Source organism: Panthera uncia (genome assembly GCF_023721935.1).
Source record: "Panthera uncia isolate 11264 chromosome E2 unlocalized genomic scaffold, Puncia_PCG_1.0 HiC_scaffold_19, whole genome shotgun sequence".
Taxonomy (NCBI): Eukaryota; Metazoa; Chordata; class Mammalia; order Carnivora; family Felidae; genus Panthera; species Panthera uncia.
This window is the reverse complement of record NW_026057588.1, coordinates 31,579,997-31,595,693: the sequence shown is the minus strand read 5'-3', so window position 1 is coordinate 31,595,693 and position 15,697 is coordinate 31,579,997. Positions and strand designations below refer to the sequence as shown.

The window sequence follows — 15,697 nt, the reverse complement described above, 5'->3', positions numbered from 1 at the left end:
GATGCACGTGCACACGCACCTACACACCCATGCACATGCAGGCATGTGCACACACACATGCATACACATGCACACGCACACACATGCATGCATGTACACGCACACACATGCACACACGCATGCACACGCACACACACAAGTATGCACACACGCACATGTATACACACACATGCACACACGCATACACATGCACACACATGTACAAACATGCACACACACACAAACATGTGCGTGCACACACATGTACACGCACACACATGCATACACATGCACGCACGCGCACACGTACATATGCATGTACAAACATGCACACACGTGCACGCACACACATGCATACACATGCACACGGACACACACATGCATGCACACGCACACACATGCACACATGTGTACACGTGCATGCACATACACACATGCATGCACACGCATATGCATGCACACACGTGCATACGCATGCACACACACATGCACGCACATGCATGTACAAACGTGCACGCAAATGTGCATGCACGCACATGCACACACGTGCATACACATGCATGTACACACACGCACACATATGCACACACATGCATATGCACGCATACATATGCACACACAAACATGCACATACACGCAACATGTGCATGCACACACATGCATGTGCGCACATATGCACACATATGCACATGCATGCACACACATATATGCAGGTGCACATACACACACAGTGCCAGGAGAGAATAGACAGACAATGAAAGAAAAGGCAGCAAAGACAGAGAAACAGGAAATATAAGAGAAACAAGAAGCAACAGAGACAGGGAGAATCAGATGGACCTAGAATAAGAGAGAAGTCCAGAAGAATATTGACAGGAGCCTGTGGGGGCTGAGTTAAGTCCCAGGATGAGGAAGGAAGGGGCCACATGTCCCCATTCTCTCCATCCAGAGTCCCCGCAACTCATCAGCTGCTGGAGGTCAGGGGAGCTAAGAGGAGTGGGGGCTCCCAGGCAGGGAAGGTAACTGAGGAGCTGCCTCATGAGCCCTGGGTGGGATGGACTGGGCAGGGGAGGTGGGCAGGGAAGCCAGGCCACAACTCCTGGATACAACAGGTCATGTCTTCCAGGGAGCACCTGAGGCCAGAGGCCTGGGAACAGGCTTCGAGAGGAGGAAGGGATGAGCCTCGAGCCACAGCCAGGCCTGCAGGCCAGCACCGTACCTGATCCTTGTGGAGTGCGGGGGCAGCTCACAGGGCATCTGCCGCATAAGGCCGTCACGGAGTGCAGCCCTGGAGGGACACACACCAAGGCCAGGCTGAGCAAACTCCTCAGCCACTACCTCCAAGCCCACCCTCAGCCTCACCTCCCGCCATTCAGTCTCTACACGAGGCCCGGGGACAGCCAGACCTTGGTTCCACTTGGGCTTCTTGGCTTCCAGGCTGCGTGACGTGGGACAAATCATGTAGCCTTTCGCTGGGACAACGCATGTGAACTGCCTGAATGTGCTGCTTGCTGCATGCACATCATAGTAAGTGCTCAGCTAACCTTGGCTGTTAGTATCATTAATCTCAACAACATCATTAGTGCCTTCAGAGATGTCAGCCTAGAGCTCAGACCTTACATAAGACATTGTAGGAGACACTGAGGGGCCAAGAGCTGAGTCTCTGCCCATATGTTGGGCTGGGATAATCCATGCACCTTGTAGGCGGCAAACTTCCTCTAAGGGGTCCTCATGCCAGAGGGAGCCAGAAGTTCTGACCAAAATCAGAGCTATAGACCAAGCAGTCCGCAGTCCTTGGGTTTAGGCTGAAGGACCCCAGGCTCTGGTGCTCTGCTGTGTGGCTATCCCATCCCCACCCCAGTACGCCATTCTGTGTCACGGGGCAAAGGGGAGGCAGTCTGTCCTTTGACACTCCCTCTCAGGGCTGCCTCCCTTGCTGAGTCTGTCGGCTTCTTAATCCTTCGTGAATCTGTCAAGGTTCCCTGGCAGCTGAGTGATGTTGTCCAGCTGTGGAGGCCAGGGAGGATCCGGCCCTGGCTAAGGATGTGGCCAGGGTGAGGCTGGGCCCTACCTCTCCTGGATCCCTCCCTGTTCCTCCTGCTCCAGGGCAAACGTGAGGACCACCGTTTTGCGCAGCAGGCTGCAGAGAGAAGAGAGAAGGGGACAAGAGGCTTACAGGGGGTCCTTGTGTCATTTTATAACCTCGCCTGGAGGGACCTAGAAGGTGTCACCTCCCACCTGTAGCTGCAGCTACTTGCTGTCACTTCCTGAGTTTCTGGGCTTCTGAAGTCTTTCTACAACAGAGATTTTGCAAACTGATTAAGCCCCATTTCCTGACAAGTCCTTCAAAGAAAGCCTCAGTTCTGCTTTCTCTCTGGTGTGGGCCTCAGGTTGAAACCCTCCTCCCTCTACTATGTTTTCAGAGCATGCTCGGTCGAGGGCACTCACCCCAGCACAGCGGGGTCACTGCCAGGTCCGGGACAGGCACCGACATTCCACCCGAGGCTGTAACTTACAGCAGGAGCATCCCTAACCTCACCTGTATAAACTACAAGCTAAATACACATTTCTCATTGCAGAGGTCATACTTCTGAGTGGAGAACTTACAAACTTTACTAAAGTAGGAAAGAAATAAAGAAAACCACCAACCATCTTTTCTACCTATCAATGACCGCTGATAATACTTGGGAGTGGGTTCTCCAAGTCTTTTGTTTTGTTTGTCTGTTTTATTATTTTTTTTAAGTTTATTTATTTTGAGAGCACAAGCAGGGGAGGGACAGAGAGAAAGAGAGAGAGAGAGAGAGACAGAGAGAGAGAGAGAGAGAGAGAGAGAGAGAGAATATCCCAAGCAGGCTCCACACTGTCAGCACAGAGCCTGACACAGGGCTCAAACCCATAAACCATGAGATCATGACGTGAGCTGAAACCAAGAGTCAGACGCTTAACCCACTAAGCCACCCAGGAGCCCCCCCCTTTTTTATATGCAATTAATGTTCCTTCTTTTTTGCCTTTTTTTTTTAAATGAGATTAACTTACAGATTCTCTTTTGAAAGCTCAGTTTTTAAAGGCACAGGTGAAGCCAAGGTGACAAAATATTGATAATTATTGGTGGGAGCTGGGGTGTTCATGGCATCATTCCTTCTACCTTTTGAGTATGTTTGAAAAGCCTTACTGTAAAAGCAATGAATCAAAATTTTTGTTTATTTAATATGCCACAGTCAGCTCTCCATGCTATAATTGTACCTATACCACTATTTTTCATTGAGTTTTTCTCTCTGAAGATAACTTAGTTTACTTACCTAATATTCAACTGTTACACATTTAAATTTTTTTTTTCAACGTTTTTTATTTATTTTTGGGACAGAGAGAGACAGAGCATGAACGGGGAAGGGGCAGAGAGAGAGGGAGACACAGAATCGGAAACAGGCTCCAGGCTCCGAGCCATCAGCCCAGAGCCCGACGCGGGGCTCGAACTCACGGACCGCGAGATCGTGACCTGGCTGAAGCCGGACGCTTAACCGACTGCGCCACCCAGGCGCCCCTCAACTGTTACACATTTAAAGTACATTCATTTTTTTCCTATATAACCAATGCTGAGGTGAACATCCCTGCATCTAAATGTGTTTGTACCAGCAATATGATTTCTTTACTATAAATTTCTAGCAATAAAGAGCGTCATTTGGAATGAGCTAAGGATCCCTTATCAGATCATTACATACAGTGAACCAAGGTCTCTTAATCTCTCGTTTGGGTTAATTGGCGTCTCTCTCCTCCTCAAAGGAGGGACCACCCTACTCAGTGAAGAGCCCTTCTGGGTGGGGACTGTGTTGACTGTGTTAGCATCTGTCCTCAGCATCTAAGACTGAATACTGAGACTTACAGAAATAAGGTTGGGCCACGTCTTGGGTCAAGTTCCCTAGAAGCAGAGCCTGAGCCTATGAATGGGGCAGTGGCTCAAGTGTCACGTGATGATCACTTGTGTGCGTGATGTACTAAGGGCCTGCTCTCAGGAGGAACTGGGAAGGGAAGGGAAGCAGAACAGAGCAAGTCCTCAGCCTGATCCCACAGGGAGCTCTGGAGCGTGAATGGCACCAAAAGTTTGTCCCACCTGAGGCCAGAGGGCTGGAGAGTGATATCTCTGCCTCTGTCATTGGCCACTCCTGGCTGGGGGAATTGGGAGGGTTACCTCCCAGGCATCGCTGGCTCCTATCAGCCCAGGATAGTTTCCCGGAGAAGGTATAAGCTGTGAGTAGCCAACACCCAGAGGAGCTGGGAAAAGAGCGTTTAGGCGCGGCAGCACATTCTACAGGTCCCAAAGGCCTGGGACCAGAAAGAATTCTAAGGACTGAGAGAGGATGATGGGAGAGTCCCAGAGCTCTAGGCTGGAGGTAGGAGTGGGTAACAGTGGTCCACTGGGAGTTCCTACCTGATGTGTAACTCTGCGAGGGTCTGGCACATGCTCACTGCGCTCAGGACACCATACACCCCATCCACAGACAGCCCGTTGTCGCTGAGGCTGTGGAGAGGAGGGACAAGGTGGCAATCAGCCGGCAGCCGAAGTCCTCAGCCCTAGACCGCTCTGGTCCCCTCCTCCTGCCACAGTAGGCTTGCTGACTGCCACCCTTGGGATGTCCCGGATCCTTAACCAGGGTGTCTCAAAGGATTCTGGCCCATGTGGATGAGCCAAGAGATGCCTGAGCCCCCTGCCCCACTCAGAGAATAAGGTTCTACAGCTTGAGCGATAAACACTGACTCACTGTTTTCACTTCTCTGGGCCTGTTTCCTGGTCTGTAAAATAACCACCATTTTAATCCCATTTTACAAGTGGAGAAACTGAGGCCCAGAGACATTAAATTCTGTTAAAGCTACTAAGCGACAGAGCCAGGAATGAAATCCAAAGCCGAGGCCCCAAACCACTGTTTCCCAACCTCAACCTTTCACCCACTTTTTTTTTTAACAGGGTCTTTACTTTATTTTATTTTTTTAAAGCTCTTTTTTTTTTTTTTTTTATTTTTTTTATTTTTGGGACAGAGAGAGACAGAGCATGAACGGGGGAGGGGCAGAGAGAGAGGGAGACACAGAATCGGAAACAGGCTCCAGGCTCCGAGCCATCAGCCCAGAGCCCGACGCGGGGCTCGAACTCACGGACCGCGAGATCGTGACCTGGCTGAAGTCGGACGCTTAACCGACTGCGCCACCCAGGCGCCCCAACCTTTCACCCACTTTTAACCCACACTTGAGGCTATGACCCCAACACATCCCAGCCAAACACCACCCTATGCCATACCACGTAATACCACAGCATACCAACAGCCTACTACTCGTTCTGTCCACCCCACCGCCCCAACAACCCACCCCTTTCCCTCAGCACCATCCCCCCACCCAACACACCTCTCCCCACTCCGGTACCCCACCACCCATCCACCCGGTGCAATACCCCACCCCACCCCACCCCACCCCACCCCAGGGCTGTCGTAAGGACAAAGTGAATGCAAGCCACTGATATACAAGGAATACGGTCTACACAGGCAAGGAGTTTTAAGAACTGGAACGAAGACAGTGGCTCATGCCAGACAAAGGCAAGTCAAGGCCAAACCACTCCAGTTTTGCTGGTACTGGGGAGAGAGTAGGCGTGGCCAGTGTGGCAGACCTACGTCTGGTGACTGTGGGCACACAGACCCAGGTGGGAGGGACCAGCAGGGGCTCTCCGGGGCCCTCCCTGCTACCCCACGGTGAGGCAGGCAACTCACTCCAGATTCCTGGTGATGTCCAGCTGGGCTGCAGCCTCTGCCATCAGCCGACAGCCTTCATTGTCCAGCTGGTTCCCTGAGAGGCTGAGACAGAGGGGCCTGATGCTCTGTGCTGCTAAGGCAGGGTCCCCCCAGCCTCTGCATGCACGCCGTCCCTCCTTGACTTCAGCCAAAGCATCACTCTGGTAAGTGAGCCTTAATAATAATGGGTGCTACAAGACTGTGCACTACATGTCCAGCATCATCCCAGCTGCTTCTACGATTATTGGGTATTTAATCCTCGTAACCACCCTGTGAAACAGGCCCCATTATTATCCTCACCTTACTAAGCAGCAAACCAAGGTACAGAGTGGTTAAAACACCTCCTGAAAGGGGGACCTGGGATTTGAACCCAGGCAGCCTGATTCCAAGGCCTCGCCCTCAGCTGTTTCTTTACGCTTCAATCTGCATAACTGCTTCTTGTGATAAACTCCTTAGTCATACGGGCATCAGATCTACTCTGGGGATCAGGGAAGTTTCCCTGATGTTTGAACGACTTGCTTGAAAAAACCAGGAGCTCGGTAGGTAAGGGGTGGGCGAGAGATGGGGAAAAGGTGATCCCGGTACTGGGCACAACTCATTCAAAGGCCCTGTGGCGTAGCACACAGGAGGACCTGAAAGGGGGACAGTGTGTCAGGATCGATGATTTCAGTGGCAGGGCAGGGTCAGCTGGGGCTTGGGGGGTTGGAGGCAGCGTTCCGGATCACACAGGATTTTAGCGTCCGGGCTTTATCCTGAGCAGCGGGAGGGAGCGAAGGGGGCAGGCAGCAGTGGAGTGCAGTTCACTCTCTACCCGGTGGAGGTGGCCAGTGTGGAAGCAGGGGACCCAGTGAGGAGGCTGATGGGGTCATCCAGGTGAGGAATGAGAGCGGTTCAGACTGGAGAGGTGGATGAGAAGAGGGTGGTTTTGAGAGCTACGTGAGGGGTAGGTGGACTTGGCACGGACTGGCTATGGGGGGAGGGGAAGGGAGCTGAGAGGTGTTTGGTCTGTGTAGCCAGGTGGGTGATGGGGTCATACTGCAGGTGAGAGCACTGGGGGAGGGGCAAGCTTGGTGACGGCCAGGTGGGTGGAAGCATGCGAGTTTGGTAAAAACGCCTAATCCTGTCTTGGTTCTCCCAGTAGGACCAAGTCAAGGCTCAAGCTTTGGTCACCAAGGCCCTCACCTGTCCATCTTTCCCTGGGGTGGGGCCACTCACCTCAAAACACATTATGGCATTCCATCACTCCACCCTCGTGCCCGTTTGATTTCCTGGAATGGTCTTGGCAGGGGTCCTCTCCGGATGACACGACAGGACCTCTACCAATCCCCAAGCCCTACTCTCAAGGAGCTGGACATGAATGGAATTTCTCCAGCCCCAAAGGAGAAGGTGGTCTCACTCTACTCTGGGTGAGGGAAGACAGGGTGAGGGCACCTGAGAGTTGTGGTCCAGTAGACAGGTGCGATGAGGCTTCTGCTCTGCAGGTCTCGATGACACTGGTTATGGGGACGAGGCCGGTGGGAGTCATTGTCTGAGCTTGAACCCTGGCCTGGACTCTTCCTAGCTGTGTGACCTTGTGCAAACTTACCTCTGTGTGGCTTAACTTCTTCTTCTATGAAATGTGTGTAGTAAACAGCACTTACGTCAAGGAGATGGGGAGATTAAATACGAGGATGTTTGTAAAAAAGCCTGGCCAGAGCAAATGCTAAATAGTGGTAGCTGTTATGATATCTGCGTCCCCCAAATTCTTAATGAGGCAACACGCCCTTCCTCACACCATGCTCACACACACAGTAGAGGCCCTTCAGACCCTGCCCTGCCCGCCACCCTTCTCCGCCCCAGAATTTCCCATGATACTCACTCCACTTTGTCCAGGTGGGGGCCTTCCTGGAGCTGGGCTATGAGTTCCTGCACATCATGGACCCTGAGCTGACACTGCTGAAGCCTGAGGTCAGGGTGGAGGCAGAGGGGCTCAGGGCAAGAAGCTACACCATGCCTCCTCCGGCTCCAAGGACCACTGCCAGGTGTGGGAGCCAGGAGGCAGACAGACCTGGGGTCTCATCCTGGCCCTGCTTCTTGGTAGCTGGGAAATCTTGGACAAGGTACTTAACCTCAGTCTCCTCCTCTATAAAATGGGAAGAATAAAGCGTACTTTGCAGGGTTTTCAAACGAATTACAATGAGGTAAAGTGCCCAGCAAGGGCTCATTAAATTATAATAATTATTGTTGTTATAACAGATGCTCCTTGTTCAAGCCAGGATGGGTTATTCATGTGCTTTCTCTGCTCCATGCCTTTATCCTTTATCCTCCTTGCCCCTGCTACACCTCTCCTGGGAAGGCACCTCCTTTCATATTATATCCCTCCCCTTAAGGCAATGGAGCCCACAGAGGTACCTGAGTGCCAGGCTTCTGCTCTGAGCCTCTTTCCTCTGGCTGGCATTTCCCTGTAGGTCTGATGCCCTGCAAAGAGCAAATCCAACACTGGCCTTGGCTTAAGAGTCTAAGACCTGATGAGCCAAACCTCTTATTTTAGGTTCTAGGGGCTGAAGACCGTGCAGCATGACCCAAAGTGAATGAGTAACAAAGACAGTTGTTTGAAGGTGCTGAAGGTGTTATTCAGCAGAGCAAGGAGAGCAAAAGGTTGGAGGTCAAATAGGCTTTATTCAAATTCTGGCTCTGCCTTATATATAGCAGTGTGGCCTTGGGCAAGTCACTTCACCTATCTGAGCTTCCACTGTTCTTTTCCAAAATGGGACGACAATATCTAACACAGAGTGATTGAAGGATTAAATGAGATGATGCATGGTCAAGTGCCCCGCATAAGCACAAAATTGAAGCTTAGTAAAAAGAAGCTGCTATTTCAATGTTGACGCTTTCCATTTGTATATGTGCTACCTATAGTTCAGAAGGTTGGGAGCATGGACTGTGTGTGGGTCCAGGTTGTGGGGGCCAGGGCACACCCAGGCTCTCTCTCACTGGGCCAGGGGAGGGTTGGAGGCTGCCGAGAAGCTGGAACATTATTAGCTACGTTTTCACAGACCTCTAGATTGGCATTGTCCAAAAGAACTTTACACGATGATGAGGATGTTTTATATCTGTGCCACCTGCTGCGGGAGACACTAGCCTCCCATGGTCATTGAGTACCTGAAATGCGGCTAATGTGACTGATAAATTTAAAGGTTCACTTTACTTCATTTTAATTAATATACATCTGAATCGCCACATGTGGCTAGTGGCTACCATATTGGGCATCACAGCTATACAGGTGGAGGAAAAAAAGACATTGGTCCTACCGGATCATTGTATGGGCGAGGAAACTGAAGCTCAGAGAAAAGACTTGCCCAAGGACATACAACATCATCTGTCTGTGTGTCTCAGCCAGGAAGGGGTATGAGGAAGCCTAGATGTAATGTTCTTTCATGGAAAGGCAATTTCCCTTTCTTCACCCATGCAGGACTAGCCAAGCTGGAATCCACGCACAGCTGGAATAGCCAGCACCTGAGTGTCACCTGGATGTCAGTAGTATTTTAAGTACATTAAATGCGTTAATTCATTCAATCCTCAGAGTAACTCTGAGATGTAGGTATCATCGTCTTCTCTTTTTAAAATTTTTTAATTTATTAATTTATTATTTATTTATTTTGAGAGAGAGAGAGAGAGAGAGAGCACACAAAAGCATGGGGGAGGGACAGAGGGAGACAGAGAGAGAGAGAGAGAGAGAGAGAGAGAGAGAGAATCTTAAGCAGGCTCCACACTCTGTGTGGAGCCCGACATGGGGCTTGATCCCATGACCCTGGGATCATGACCTGAGCAGAAATCAAGAGGCAGACACTCAAGTGACTGAACTACCCAGGCCCCCTTTTTTTAGATGGAAGAGTTTTCCAGGGTGTTCTCCACATACTGATGCCAACCTAAAAGTATATTCATGCCTTCCCTAAGGGCCTGCCTTGCTCTGAGACTTCTGGGGATGCTCCCTCATCACAGGGGCCAGATGTGGTCCAGATATGCTAGAGGAAGTTAAAGTTCTTTGCCAACTCTGAGAAGTAAGTCATTTCTCAGGGCAGCCATAGCAAGAAGCAGCCCCACATTCCAACTCTTCATGTGTTCTCTTGCCTACCTTTCCCTGCAACTGCTTGAGCCCAGACTGCTCTTAAGAATGAGCCCAGACTCACCCCCCTTCTACGTTCTTACCCTTGAAGTTCGGCAGCTGTCTCCGTGGGCGGGGAAAGAAGGAAGATGAGGTCCGCCTCCCTGCAAGAGTCAGATACCGAGCCATGAAACCAGTGGACTGGAAACCAGCACATCACCCCCTGCCTGCACACCTCTTGCTGTTCCAAACATCTAGAAAAGGTTGGTTTTGTAATCAACAGAGAAACAACTGGCAAAAGTGCCCCAAATCAGAAATTAAAATTGTGACTATGCTATTGCTTGATGAATACTTAAAGAGTGTTTTTAAAAGTCAGGAAAGCAATTTTTACAGAGATGACTTTTTTTTTTCCAGAGAAGACTTTTAAAAATTAGGAATGCAAAGAGTTTTTATGGGAGTTACAGTATTTTAGGTTTGCATGGCACTTAACCTACTCCATAATCCAAACAGGTATCCCTAGTTCAGCACCATGGAGAGCAACATGCGGCTAATTATCCCTTGGGCTAGGCCTATGCTTCCTAGATCTGTTGTTGATCCATTCCTTCAACCATCTGTCCATCCATTCATCTATTCGTCCATTATTCTACTCATTCAACCATCCATCCATCCGTCCTTCCGTCCATCCATCCATCCATCCATCCATCCTTCTATCCATCGGCTATTATACTGAGTACCAGGTGCCATATCTGAACTAGGCTCTGGAGATACCGATATGAATAAAACAAATTCAGGTGCCCACACATGTAGATCTTGCAGACTAGGTGTTCCTTTTCCCACCCACTACCTTCCCCTCCCCTTTTCTCAAGACCCTGAGGCCCAGATTCCATTCCTGCTCACCTGACCTGCAGCATCCTGACAGCAGGGCTTGTGATTGCTACCTTTGTCAAGCAGAGTAAGGTTGACATGGAGACACTGTTGCGGCTCAGGCTGCAAGATTGTGGCAAGGGTGTCAGGAGTGAACCCTGTATCCCATGGGCTCCTGAAGAGACTTTCTTCGCTCTCCAGGGAGGAGGGTGACTCAGGCAAAGGGGTGGAAAGACTGCTTACTCAAGCTTCTGGAGCCGCGGCAAACAAAGAAGCACCTCCACAATGTTCAGCAACACCCCGTCCTTGAGCTGGTTGTCCTGAAAACTGCAGGGAGACCAAGGCCCAGCCCCTCAGCCATGGAGTTGGGGGATTTGGGAGCCCCAGTTGACAGGTGATATGGCTGCCCTTATGCAGGAGACACAAGTCATAGGCCCACAAGGTGTTGGTGGCCTGCTCCACAGTATCCAGTAAGCCCAGCTAAGTGGAAAGGCCCTCTGCCAGCCTCACTTCTGTCCCTATTCAGCCCCAAAGGGGAGCTCCTGCCTAGGCCCAAGAGATCCAGATAATGGGGCTGTGAAGGCCTCATGAAGCGGAATGAGGACACCCAGCACCCTGCTCTCAGGGCTATGTCTGGGATGTGCCTGAGGCTGGAGTTTATTAGGGCCTCTCAGCTCCTAGGTGATGAGCAGAGTCTAGACTGGATAAAGGAGATGCTGCCTCCATCCCCAGCTCTGGCCTTGACCCCTAGTCCGAGCACATTCTTTCCAGGCTCACATACTCCATCTGTCAAATGGAGTCCACAACCCAGCCTTGCCTGAGTTCCTAGCTGGAGGGACAGAAGTGTGAGGGTACCTTTGTGCATGATTGCTCTGGTCAGTGCAAAGGTTTGGAAATGTGAATTGTTAGCGCCGTTTTTCCTGATTATTGAGAGTGACCTTAATCTTTTCTCCTATCACCTAGTGATCCCACATAAAGGCACTCAGCTGTGGGGAATAGGAGCTGAGGTCCTACACTCCACTCAACAACCAGTACAACCTAGTGCCAGGCTGCATCTCTCTGGATGAATGGATGCCTTTTCTAAGTCTCATAAAGGTGCCATATAAGCTAGTGATGGTTCTGCCAATGAACTGCTGAGAAGGTTCCCTGGCTCCACCCCTCTCAGGTTACTCATCACAAACACAGGGCAGGAGTATATTTGTGCTCATGTGCTTAGTGTGTAATTGCATCTAAGTGTGTACGTGGATCTAAGTGTGCATGCATGTGTGCACACCTATGAATGTGCAGGTCAGGAGAGCAGGAGAGTGCAAGTGTGAATACATATGTGTATGAGTGTGAAGGTATGTGTGTGTTTCATGCACTTACTTGTATCCACAGTGCCCAACACCTGCCTACACGCTGCTATCCCTTCTCTCAGGGTCACGGAAAGAGGGCCTCAAAATTCAAGCTCCTTAAAGATGGAGCAAAATATTAGATGAGGGAAGCAGTGCTCTAGGGTCTTTGGGAGCCTTGTGTTTGGATCCAGCCCCACACAGTTCTTGGATCTATGCCTCCCCTTTCCGGGTCCCATTGAAAAACAACTGGCCAGATCCTGATGGAATATGCAGGATTCATCACAGGCTCCAGGGGGTGCACAGGGACCTGGGAAGTGACTGGTCCCCATAGCCAGCAGGTCTTCCTGGAGATCACTCACCTGACCTCTTCCAGCTGTGGACAGAGGGGCAAAGCCTGCACCAGGCGGCCGATGCCTTGGGCAGTGATCTTACTTCCCACTAACCTACAGGATAAGCAAAGAGGGTGGGAAGGAACAGAGATGGGAAACAGGGTAGGCCAGGAATCTGCCCTGTGCAGGGTTGAAGGGAGAGGGGAGAGTTCCAGGCATCTCTGGCTGAGGATTCCTCTTGGACCCAAGCCCTGGCTCACCCCAGCTTCTTCAGGCTCCCCATTGTCGGCAGGCTCCTGGAGAGGGCTTCTGCAAAGGCGTCCCCACACTTCCTGCTCTTAAAGCTGCCACGGGAAGAGGCAAGATGGCAGAGGATCAGCGCGGAACAGGGCTTAGAGGCCATCACCCACCCCCTCCTCTGACTGATGGAACTGAATACAGTTATGTTAATAGTGGTAGCAGTAGTTGCTGTTCGTAGTAGTAACAAATACATATTATGGCAGACACTGCTAACTGTCCATTGAAACCCATTCTCCACTGATAGAGCTCTAATTGGGAACGTGGTTTCCCAGTCAGAGATGGCATTTCCAGCCTCCCTTGCAGCTCAGGGTGGCTATATGACTATGTTGTCACCACTGGAATGTGAGTGGAAAGAATGTGCTCTGTGTCCACGTGTGTGGGCTTTAATATGCTGGGTGTATTGAGTATATGCTCCCCTTCCCTTCCCCTAAGCCAGAACACGGATATGCCCATGACCCGGCTTTGACCATGCAGATTCAGACGCCCAAGGAGACGATGGAGAGACAGTGGGAGGGATCTGGGTCCCTGCAGGACCACACAGAGCTGAGCCATCTCACTGACCTGGACCACTGACCTCTGAGTCTCCCGTGACAGTGAAACAAAATTCAACATTATTTAACCCACTGTATTCAGGGGGAAGGGTTCTCTGTTATGAGCCTCACCTTTTCTCCAGCTACTACTACACATACTGAGCCTCCACCATGAGCCAGGCACTGGCTAAGGAGGGTCTTCCCCGTATTCTCTTACCCCCTCTCCCAACCACCCCACGCAGTTGGTATTACCACGAATTCATTTTAGGGAGGAAGAAACTCAGGCCGAGAGGTTAAGTAGCCTGCCAGAAGTCAAACCACCTCTGGACGCGGAGGCTCCAGCTCACGGCTGAGAGGGAGGGGGAGACTAAAAGCCTAGCAACCGTAGCAAAAGGAGGGCCAACTGGACCCTAAGGTCTTGGCGAGGCATGGAGCTTCCCCACCGGCTCTCAGGCTAAGCGGTAGTTCAGACTATCTGTTCTGATATTTGAGATTCGTACCCAGCCTCCCTCAGCAAGAACAGCTCACCTGAGATTCTCTACCTGCTTACAGCCTGCCAGGGCCTCAGGGCAGTGGGGCTCCAGGGGGCAGCCTTCAAAATCCAGCTGGATGGGGGCATTCCTGTGCCCCAGGATGTTGTTCAGGGAAGCCAGGTCAGCATAGGTCAGTGGGAAATTGTGGAAGGACAGGTGACAGGGGAGGCTTTGGGCCATGAGGCTGGCCAGCTCAGGCTCCTGGGTCTCACCCACGCAGTGACAGAGTGCCACAACCTTCGGTCCCGTGAGCCTGCGGGTGGCCAACTTCCTCAAGGCCTGCATCACCTCAGCCTGCCTGGCACCCACCCACACCTCGTCCCTCTGTGCCACGTGGCTGAGGAAGGGACAGCAGGCGCGGGATGCCAGCCCAGCCAGGAAGGTGGGGAGGTGGTCTAAGAGGCCCAGTCTAGCTTTGGTCCGCAGCACCCAGCGAGAACTGAGGGTGACATAGTGGGCAAGTGCATTTTTGTCCACCTCGGGGCTGGCCATCAGGTGCAAGGCGGCAAAAAACTCCTGCAGGCTGAGGTGGGTGAAGGCATAGCCAGTCTCCTGGTGCCCAGGGCCTGTGCAGATGCAGAAGGAGGTCAACAAGCCAAGGGCAGCCCCAAAGGCCATCATGGGGGGAGGGATGTCTCCTACAGAGAAGATAACCTTCCCGGTCTCCAGACCCCTCAGGGCCACCTCACTGAGGCCCAGCAGGGACTCAGGAAGCGGGTGCCCACGGGGGCCGAGGGTAGATACCAGCTGCACATAGTTCTGAGTCACGGTGGGCAGAAGGGCCGCAGATTGGCCTGGAGAGCTGCTTGGGAGCAGATGGTAGAGGCAGAGGCAGGTGACTTGGCATACTGCGGGCACCGCGCACATGCTCTGGAGATGTCTGTTTTCCCTCAGCTCTGCCAGGGCTGCCTCCTGCCACGGCTGGTTACTGAAGAAGTGGCCCACGTACTCCTCCACCCGTGGCCTGTCAAAGCCCCACATGTGGACCATGGCTGCCTCCGTGGGCAGACAGTCGGGCAGCTTCCCTGGACGGGAGGTGGCCAATACCCAGCAGCCAGGCAGGAGGGTCCCTTTGCAGAGCCCGGAGAAGAGGGCAAGGGCTGGACTTGGGGCCTCAGGACCTGCAGTGTCCTTGCTGGAATGGGGGTGGAGGGCCTGGTCCAGTCCGTCAAAGATCAGCAGGACTCCCTTAGCATTCTCCTCCAGGTACTGGAAGACCAAGTCGGGGCCTGCCTCGGGGCTCAGGTACAGATCAAAAAGAAGCTGGGGCAGCGTCAGGAGCTCTGTGATCAGGTTGAGCTGGCGGAATTCAAAAAGGAACAGGGCCTGGAAGCGGTCCAGCTGGCCGTCAGCCCACTTCTGGCAGAGCCGGTGGGCTAGTGTGGTCTTGCCCATGCCCGCCTTCCCCAGGAGCACCGTCACCCTCGGACCCTTGTCGGCCTTGGTGTTGAAGAGGTCCAGGATGCTCGCCTCAGTGCCATCTTCTGCCTTGGGGTCCCCCAGGATGGCCCCCTCCTGAGTGTTGAAGGGTGCTGTGGCCCGGCTCCACTGCAGGATTGGCGGGATATAGGCCTGGTGGAAGGCAAGGGGTTGCCCTGGCCGGCGCGTCCTGCTGCCATAGCGCTGCTGGGCAGAACTCCTCAGCAGCTGCAGGTACCTCTTGGCCAGCTCTGCAAGGGGCAGGGAGAGGCATGAAGGCTGGAGCTCCCCACCCCCAGGTCCCCTCACCCCAGTACCGGCAGTTGGGAGCCTGTGGCCTCAGCTGTGTATATATAGGTGTGGGAGGGCTGGCAAGAGCGCACGGGGGCTGTTGTACCAACCAAATCCCTAGAAGGAACTGGTTCTACAGAAGCACAGGTTCTGTAGAATGGCCTTTGGGCCATTTAAATAGGGAAGTCCGACCGGGGAAGCATGGATCGTGGTTCTGTTTGTTCTGCAACAGTATACATGTAAAGCTTTCAATGAGATGGGGAGGA

At 52.2% G+C, this 15,697-nt stretch overlaps 1 protein-coding gene across 12 annotated transcripts in view; it reads right to left on the bottom strand.

The window, feature by feature from the left end:
- The window catches only part of NLRC5 (NLR family CARD domain containing 5), an 86,434-nt gene that overhangs the window by 36,038 nt on the left and 34,699 nt on the right, over positions 1-15,697 (bottom strand). For 11 of the 12 annotated variants that reach the window (XM_049622181.1, XM_049622188.1, XM_049622185.1 and 8 more), the window contains 12 exons: positions 13,717-15,391; positions 12,619-12,702; positions 12,389-12,472; positions 10,939-11,022; positions 10,729-10,818; positions 9,936-9,995; positions 8,144-8,204; positions 7,606-7,694; positions 5,727-5,810; positions 4,403-4,492; positions 2,048-2,116; positions 1,196-1,264 (listed from right to left, as the gene is read on the bottom strand). In XM_049622181.1, coding sequence (XP_049478138.1) covers positions 1,196-1,264; positions 2,048-2,116; positions 4,403-4,492; positions 5,727-5,810; positions 7,606-7,694; positions 8,144-8,204; positions 9,936-9,995; positions 10,729-10,818; positions 10,939-11,022; positions 12,389-12,472; positions 12,619-12,702; positions 13,717-15,391 — 2,539 coding nt within the window. The remainder of the gene's footprint in view (positions 1-1,195; positions 1,265-2,047; positions 2,117-4,402; positions 4,493-5,726; positions 5,811-7,605; positions 7,695-8,143; positions 8,205-9,935; positions 9,996-10,728; positions 10,819-10,938; positions 11,023-12,388; positions 12,473-12,618; positions 12,703-13,716; positions 15,392-15,697) is intronic. The other variant, XM_049622187.1, reaches the window with a different exon arrangement.